The following is an 8,937-nucleotide window of genomic DNA, read 5'->3' as shown; positions in this document are numbered from 1 at the left end:
AATAAATTTTTACGACTTGTTTTATTGTTCCGATATATTGATTTTCAAAAAAATGAGAAATAAGATTTTGTTAAGTTACGATAAGCTTCCTTTATAAGAATGCGGAACCAGAGCAGAAGCGAATGTGAAAATGTATGCGGGACTTCCGTAATTGCGGAAGCGAAAGCAGAGGTCCTCTAGTAGGGAGCATTTCGTCATAAATAATTTCGTTATAAAGAGTTTACACATCAATTGATATCATTAAAATATTTATTGTCCAGAAACGTTTGGAAATATCGGTAAGGGAAGGGTTCGCCGTTTGAATATATCCAATTTACTTCTCGTCTAACTATTACACTTCCTGCACAATGTTAATTAGGTTTAATCCATCACTTAAGCAATTATCCTGGTCGTTGATTAGTTTCCCTGTTCTATAGATATTCTCACAACTCACAGAAGCACTCGTATTGAAATTCCTAGGCATCCCAATAATCAAACAGTTAAATTATTCTCCTTTAAAACTAGCCACAACGAAAATAAACCGCTTAATTAATAAGTAAACGACTCCACACTAATGTACTTTGCTATAAATCTAATGCCGTTTTCATTAAGAAACCCCTAATACATGTGCAAGCGTTTTTATTTCTTATGGAATTTTAAAACGGATACGTTCGCTCATAAATTACTCTAGGTACTTATGTGCCGTGTGATCCAAAGTAATTTTTGTATCTATCTATCTATAAATTTTATCGAAATACAATCCTTTTCGTTCATTCGTTGTGTATAAGAAATTACCTCAAACATACAAATGAAACTCGGACGCTACTTTGCCCAAGCAAAAAACCAAAAGAATTTCTCCGGGAAAACTCAACGTGCTGACCTGATTTAAGATGAGAGCTCCAAGTTCTCATACAAAAATTGAAAGAAATTTACTCAACAAAATTGAAGAATAGCGCGTGAACGTAAAATAGCACCTACCTAAAGTTGGTATCTTCTTAAAAAGGGATTCAAATAACTGCGATCTTGAAATATACAAGACCTGGACAAGTACAGGAAAACAGTAAAAGTAACCAAGGCCAACAGCCAAAATTCTCAATAGGATTTCCAAAAGCTTCAAATAATCACCAGTTATTATAGTTTTCTTCTACTATTTTGGACCCAGGATGCTTACAAAAGATATTCACACTTCTAAAGAATTGTTCACCTCATATAAACGTTAGAAACTAGTATCCTCTGGTAAAAACCACCCCAATCTAAAACACTTAAGGGGCTTATTAATACAAAGCATCAATTAATTAATCAGACCTTAAAATTCTAAAAAGAGCTAATAGGAAATAAACTTATGGAAAAATATCAGGATTACTCAAGGACTTTAATCGGACATCAGTAAAACACTCAATATTCAAACACTCAATATGTGTGAGATATCAAGTCAGCAGTAAATAAAACGAAATGTTTATGAACTATAAACAATCGAGTGTTTATTGACAAAATTACTATATTACAAAAGAAAGGGGCGACTCAGTAAAAGTTATCTCTAAAACCTCAGTGCAGAAAAAATTGATATCTATTACTGATAACTGAATGCAGTCACAACACTCAAATCCGTCCCGTTTCGACGAAGACTAGGCAGGGGAAGCAGATCCTAACGCCTTGTCTCGATGATGACCAAGAAGAACCGAGCGGCATGGTCTAGAGGTCCTCCTGAATGCTAAGCAATGGTCTAGTGCTTAGCAATCAGGAGGACGCCGGTTCGATTCCGGGTCCGTCTGCCTTGGTCCAAGTTTTTCTGTGGGTTCCTTGGATCACTTAGACAAATACTGAGGCAGTAATATTCCACAGATAATCTTTCATTCTCTTCTGTCTTCATTTCGTCCGTCTTAACTTTCTCACCCGAACCACCACCCACCCATTCTCACGATTCCTGAAAGCAGGCTGAAGAGGGCCTTCCGCCCTACCTTCCGGCATAGTCCGGAGGGACTGCCCGCCCACCAGCATTACTAGCTGGTGGGAATGAAACACCCAAAAGTTTTTTTTTAAAGACCAAGAAGAAGATAACGTACTGCCTTGAGAAAGACAAGGAAGTAGATACTCCTTTATCAGAGACTTGACTATATATATATACCGTAAGAAGATGGACCGATATCCGTACTGCATGATGCGATAGCAACCAATGAGCGCCCAAGAACCTTAAAATCAGACCACATTTGGCGTTAATAATCCACAAAATGACCATAACAAAAAATAAACAAGCTCAACCGCAAATACATCACCAATATTAAGAAATGCATAAGACAAACAAGCCACTAGTCACAAGTAAGTTCTGCAAAATAACGAATTTTTCGTAGAGAAAAAAACCTTATAAAATTTACTTCTAATAACTAGGTCTGTTCAAAACGTATCGCGCAGATGTGAAAGACGACGGACACCCGAGCACGTCAATAACAGACAAAAACACTGATGGAGTGAAGAAAATAGTATTGACCAATCATCGAATCACCGTTAGAGAATTTGCTGAGAATCTAAACATATCAATTGACTCTTGCCATTCGATTTTTATCAATGATTTGGGCATGAGACGGGTCGCCGCGAAATTCGTACCAAAATTGCTGAATTTCGACCAAAAACAGCATCGCATTAACATTGCTAAGGAGCTCTTGGCCTAAATTTTTTCCACAGGGTCATAACTGGCGATGAATCATGGATTCACGGTTAGGATGTGGAAACCAAAGCTAAATCATCCCAATGGAAGCTGCCGCATAAGCCAAGACCGACAAAAGCGCTTCATGTTACGTTGAATGTGAAGGTTTTACTCACAGTTTTCTTCGATTGCAGGGGCGTGGTGCATCATTAGTTCTTGCCACAGGGTAAAACAGTCAATAAGGAATATTACCTGCCACACTAATATTGCCGCAGCCACCGTTTCCCCTGATCTGGGCCCTGTGATTTTTTCTTGTTCCCGAAACTGAAGAAACTTATGAAAGGACGATGCTACGCTACAATTGAAGAAATAAAAAGATCATTGAAGGATGAGCTGAACAAAATCACAAAAAATTATTTTTTGAAGCGTTTCGAGGTTTGTAAAAAACGTTAACACAAGCTTATAATATCTGATGGGGATTACTTTGAAGGGGACAAAATAANGGACGATGCTACGCTACAATTGAAGAAATAAAAAGATCATTGAAGGATGAGCTGAACAAAATCACAAAAAATTATTTTTTGAAGCGTTTCGAGGTTTGTAAAAAACGTTAACACAAGCTTATAATATCTGATGGGGATTACTTTGAAGGGGACAAAATAAATATTTATAAATAAAACAATAATTTTTGAAAAAATTTGCGATACTTTTTGAACAGACCTCGTATATATGAACGTATAACGGACATATTAAAAGTGGTAATTAAGCAATAAAATCCTTCGGAATAAATACCGGTATTATTTTATTAATTTCAAAAAAAAAATTAAAAATATATCTCATTTTGCTTTAGTAAGTATTACTCACACACAATTATAGATTCGAATAAAAAGCTCTTATCTTTTAACAAATCTCCTTTGATTTGTTTGTGACAGTTTAGAAAAACCTAATCAATTAAATGCTGTTACTAACCTGCTGTATCGTGTCGCTGAACGCTATTATTGATAAAATCATTAAATGAAAACCAGTGTGCGATAAATAAATCAATCATTACCCAAAAATATAATGTTCTAGATTCGAAAATTTATGAGATGAAGTAGTAAATTGTTTATCCAACGCTTGAAATTAATGGATGATTCTATCTACATTTAACTGATAACATCTTATCAAAGTAATTTCTTCATGAATTTCTCAATACACGTAAATAGATACCTGTTATTTCATACATATCTATACAAGACGTTCCGTACGAAGTGGATACTACGTATGTGGGAGAATAAGTCCATGCATATTGCACGGATTGCGAATAAATTGGATTTTTTTAATTTTAGAAAAATTGACTCCTCTTATCACTCTCAGAGACGCCACGAGCTTAAATAAAGGAATTTCTTTTTTATATGAAGATCTTAAGTAGCTGTGCTATCATTTGTACTTTAGAATTTATGAATAGCTGCTATGACTTTCATATATTAAATTTCATTGCTTTCTTATTGTTTTTTATTACATAACATTTAGCAAGAACTATAAACATCTGCGTGACATCAAATTCATTAAAAAATGCTCACGTGATACAGATTTTAAAATGATATTATAAATACAATTTTATTCTTCAAAAACACAGTCATAATTTTAATACATATTTAACTTCAATTTTAAGTAATATTTTATTTCAGAACGATTGTGTGCTGCTTTAATAAGGACTTATTTAAAAATAAGATGAAGTAAATTGATTTATTTAAAAATTATTATAATAAATGCTCAAATTATTCGCCGCATTTTGATGTAAATGTCTTGCATCTTTTTATATCTTCCAAAAATAGGTTTCGGATATTTTATGGCCTTTTACTGAAAGGAGAGAAAAACATAGCCTTTCAAAAGCCAAGAAAATTGTCCTGAAGGCGGATCTGTGCAATCACTATACTTATACAAACGTATACCCTATTCGAGACAACCAAGATATAAAATACAATTTGTGGAAATTGAAATACCCTCTATAGATAGTAATTAATCGCTTATTAGTTATTTACTAGTAGTCATTTATTTATGATACTCCATACAATGATTTTAATAATCTCAATGTATTCGCAGAAAACATTTAAAGTAATTAATAATTAAAAATAGTCCGAGACGATAATGTAAATAATAGCAGATCGCAACTAATAAACAACCCTCTTGACGTTCGTTAAGATTGCCAGTTGAGATTAATTTAAGACATGTGTAAACCTGATAAGAACAAAAAGGTTATATTTATTAAATTTATCACTGACTACATCCACACAATTTTAAGTTCTTCTCAATACGTACAGGGTCGTCTCCAGAGATAAGGCAGCCTTCTGACAAACTGTTAAATAGCCGCCCTTAAAAGTATTCGTGTATATACAGATATAAAAACTTTTGTTTTGAAATTTATTTGTGCAAATGTATTGGTACCTAATATATACAAACAAAACATGTGTCATACAATTCAAAAATAAGCAATATAAATATCAATGAAAAAACCAAGTAGATAAATGTACTTGACACCGCATTTTCTATTGAAATTAATGCCAATCCGCTGAGTCTATTTCGATCCATGCTTCATCTTAAACAATGTTCTGTTATTTTTAATTTGGAGAAGTTTCTTCTTCCAGAAACTACAAAAACAGGCAGGGTCGGTAATATCCTTAAAGCATTAGGGAAAATTCGGGGCGCTTTACTGTAGGGGCTAATCTTAGGACCAGAAATTATTAGGTCTCATTTAAAATAATTTTTCAGATGTTTTTTCAAAGGAGAAATTTTACCACAAAATCATTATAGTATCCAAGTATGCATCTTTAAAAATACGAAAATAATAAATAAACCATGCAAACAGCCATGGTTAAAAACTTTTAAAAAACTTGGGTGTTTCATTTCCGCCAGCCAGTAATGCTGGTGGGCCGGCAGTCCCTCCGGACTACGCCGAAAGGTAGGGCTGAAGACCCTCTTCAGCCTTCTTTCGATACGAAATGAAGATCTCTCTATGAGCGACTCGAGTCTCTCGTTCAGAGATTGGATACGAAATGAAGATCTCTCTATGAGCGACTCGAGTCTCTCATTCAGAGACGCTAAACAGTTTTTTTTGACTCTCAGCGACACCAGAGAGACTCGATGAGAGACGGAGACTCGAGTCTCTCTTTCAGAGACTGAGAGACTGAACATTTTTATTGCGGGTAGTCAGTTTGTTTATCCTAACAACTTTTTCTAGCCGGTGGGGTGATTTAAATTACTTAACCCTCCCCCTAGTTACGCCACTGTTTTGTTATCGTTGCAAACTAAGGAGGCGAAACAGTAATGTCACTTGTAATTACGTAGAGAGAAAATAGAACAAAGAAGTAAAAAATATGTGATACAAATGAGATCACTTAGCTACATTACTTTTAGTTTCCAAGGGTGCCTCTGCTGAACCTTCCACTTAAAAGTGGATATTTGAAGGCGAACAACTGCAAAGTCTTGGCACTTCAAGCATGTGCTTAGCTCTGAAACGAAGAACTTTTAAAGAATGGAAAGCGCTCTCTTTCTTGTTGTAGACCACGAGTTGCTGAAGAACCCAACAACTTCTTAAATTAGAACTTCGTTAAAATTCGACAAGCTACTACACTACAAAATAACCCGAAAGTTAGTAATCCTTAAAATGTAACCGAATTAAAGCAACATTATTGAAACTCTACAATGTCTACAATGCAGTAATTTAAGTGTGCCAGAATGAAATTTCAATTTAAATTTAAAAAGTTAATTTCTTTGCCGTTGCCCATTTTAGTTAGAATAACGCGAAACAGTGAAAATATAAGACTAAAAGCAATTCTAAAAGAATAGAAGTAGATTTCTTAATTAATTTCTGTTATCTCCCTGTTATTTCGATGTATGCTGGAAAGAGTACAATTCCGAACTAATTCAAGTAAAAACAATAATTGGGGGCTTTCCCAACGTCTTTATTCCAACGTAGATCTTTAAAGTTTGCAAATGATATTTTATTTGGTAACCTAATTCTTTATGTCAGTTAATGCAACCAAAAAGCTTCTATTTTCACTCGAGTGTAGTACATATTATGTAAACCATCTAGTCTTTCAAGTACTTTAGCGGGGCCTCTTCAAATAGTGACCTAGCATAGATATATGAGGTCTGTTCAAAAAGTGTCGCGAATTTTGTGTTTTTTCAAAATTTATTTATTTATTCATAAATATCTATTTTGTCCCCTTCAATGTAATTCCCACCACATATATTCCAATCCTCGAAGCACTTCAGTCGTAGTGTAGCGTCGTCATTTCGTAAGCCTCTTCAGTTTCGGGAACAAGAAAAAGTCACAGATCTGCGGAATACGGTGGCTGTAGCATTATAAGTGTGTTGTTTTTGGTCAAAAATTCGCGTACAAGCAACGATGTGTGAGCAGAGAAGGTATCATTGTGCAAAACCCAATTTTTGTTCTTCCAAAAATCTGGGCGTTTCTGGCGGATTGCTTTGCGCAAATTACATATAACTTGCTGGTATACTAACTGGCTCGTGCTGCAGCTTCATTGGGATGATTGAACATTGGTTTCCACGTCATAACCATAAGCCTATGATTCGTTACTAGTTATGACCCTCTGGAGCAAATTTTGGTCCAACAGCTCCTTAGCAATGTTGTCTTATGTACGAATTTCACGGCGAGCCGTGTTATGCCCAAATCATTGGTCTTCAGCAACTTCTCTAACAGCGATTCGACGATTGCCTAATACTATTTTCTTCACTTCATCAATTTTTTCGTCTGTGGTTGACGTCGGGCGTCCGTCACGCTCTTCATCATTCACATCTTCTGGGCCCTCTGAGAACATTTTGTACTACCGATAAACGTTGCTTCGGTCCAAGGAAGCTTCACCACATACCACATTCAACATTGAGAATGCTACCACGCACTCAGTTTTGTTTCTCGCACAAAATTTGATACAGATTGTTTGGTCTATTTTTTGAAATAAGCCAAAATTGAAAATGAGCCAAAACACGTGCAAGCAAAGCAGCTGTCAAAAACTAACTAAACATTCAACATGACCGAACTTGTCGGTATAAGTGAGAGACATGAGTACCAACATAACGGCAAAAAAAAACGAAAATCGAATATACGTGACTCGCGGAAATTCAAAATTCGCGATATTCTTTAAACAGACCTCGTACATTGTTAGTCGGTATTTTCTTTGTGAATTTTTAAAAGCTTCCCTTATATCTTTAGGTAGAACTCAAAGAGAAAATACATAGCAGGTCAGCAAGATATGAAAGCACGAGTGAAGTAGATATACGTAGATAAGCACAAACGTATAGGAGACTACTGACGTCTCTTGGTTCGTTAGAGCTTATAGGATTGCTTGTCAAGAGGATATTTAAGTCTAAAGTTCAGTTATAGGTCTTCAATTTTTACATATTAGCAAAAGGCGGACGTCGATCGCACATACGAGGATCGCACTTAGGCCTACGATCAAAACTTTATGGAATGAGAACTATGTTATGTGCTTCATAGTATTTATAAATTCTTATTCAAGTCGCTGGTAGAAAGTTGGTGAATATAAATTATTTATTTAAAACTGCAAACTAACGCCTTTTTACCTACTGGGCTACTAGGCCAATTAGTGACTGTTTAAATAGCGGAATCAATTATAATCTAGCAGTCGAATCCAAGATCACGAGGAAGGGTGGTGAGGCGACTTTCCGTCTTCACTCACCCTGTGATGGTTTCCCGCCATTTTTTACGTTCCTCAGTTACATAATAAGGTAGATTATTATTACTATAATTGCTAAATTATTTATTAATTGTAGTTAAATTATTGTTGTAATAAGTTAATTGATTTTATCCATTGGATAACATGAAATTGTTAACTTCTTCTAAATTACATAAATTCGCTTGTAATACTAAATTCATCATCATAAGGTCGTCAGTCCTAAGACTGGTTGGACACGTACCTCCACTCTTTCCTATCCTGAGCTTAACTTCGCATTTCCCTAAAACTAGAACAACCCACATCCTTAACTATTTGCGAACAGTAATCTAATCTAGGTCTACCTCTACCCCTGTTAATTCCTGTTTCTGCTTCTAATATGTCTCTGACTAGACCTTCTTGTCTATGAAGGTGTACTATCAACCTATTTCGCCTATTTTTTATTGACTTCCATAGAGTCCTCAGTTCTCCTATTCTTTCTAATACCTCTTCATTTCCAACCTTTTCTACCCACGTTATCCTCATCATTCGCCTACAACACCACATTTCGAAGGCTTCTAACCTTCTCTTTTCCGCTTCGCCCACTGTCCTGTTTCGCACTTTTTCAACGCCGCGCTCCAA

The 8,937-nt window shown here is 35.4% G+C and overlaps 2 protein-coding genes across 2 annotated transcripts in view; both read left to right on the top strand.

Annotated features, from left to right (window-relative positions):
- The window catches only part of LOC108740637 (head-specific guanylate cyclase), a 209,841-nt gene that overhangs the window by 59,840 nt on the left and 141,064 nt on the right, over positions 1-8,937 (top strand). The window lies entirely within an intron of this gene.
- LOC108740684 lies at positions 1,958-3,107 on the top strand. Its single transcript, XM_018475102.2, has 2 exons — positions 1,958-2,295; positions 2,365-3,107. Exons 1-2 carry the CDS (start codon positions 2,265-2,267, stop codon positions 2,643-2,645), a joined length of 312 nt encoding a protein of 103 aa, XP_018330604.1. The 5' UTR covers positions 1,958-2,264; the 3' UTR covers positions 2,646-3,107.

Source organism: Agrilus planipennis, unplaced genomic scaffold, assembly GCF_000699045.2.
Source record: "Agrilus planipennis isolate EAB-ADULT unplaced genomic scaffold, Apla_2.0 scaffold21, whole genome shotgun sequence".
Lineage (NCBI taxonomy): Eukaryota > Metazoa > Arthropoda > Insecta > Coleoptera > Buprestidae > Agrilus > Agrilus planipennis.
The sequence above is the reverse complement of the archived record's forward strand: the minus strand, read 5'-3'. Positions and strand labels throughout refer to the sequence as shown.

Coding starts and splice junctions, on each gene's coding strand:
- LOC108740684 (XM_018475102.2), top strand. CDS start 2,265: ATGCATAAGACAAACAAGCCACTAGTCACAA. Junction 2,296..2,364: donor AAACAAGCCACTAGTCACAA/GTAAGTTCTGCA, acceptor TCTAATAACTAG/GTCTGTTCAAAACGTATCGC.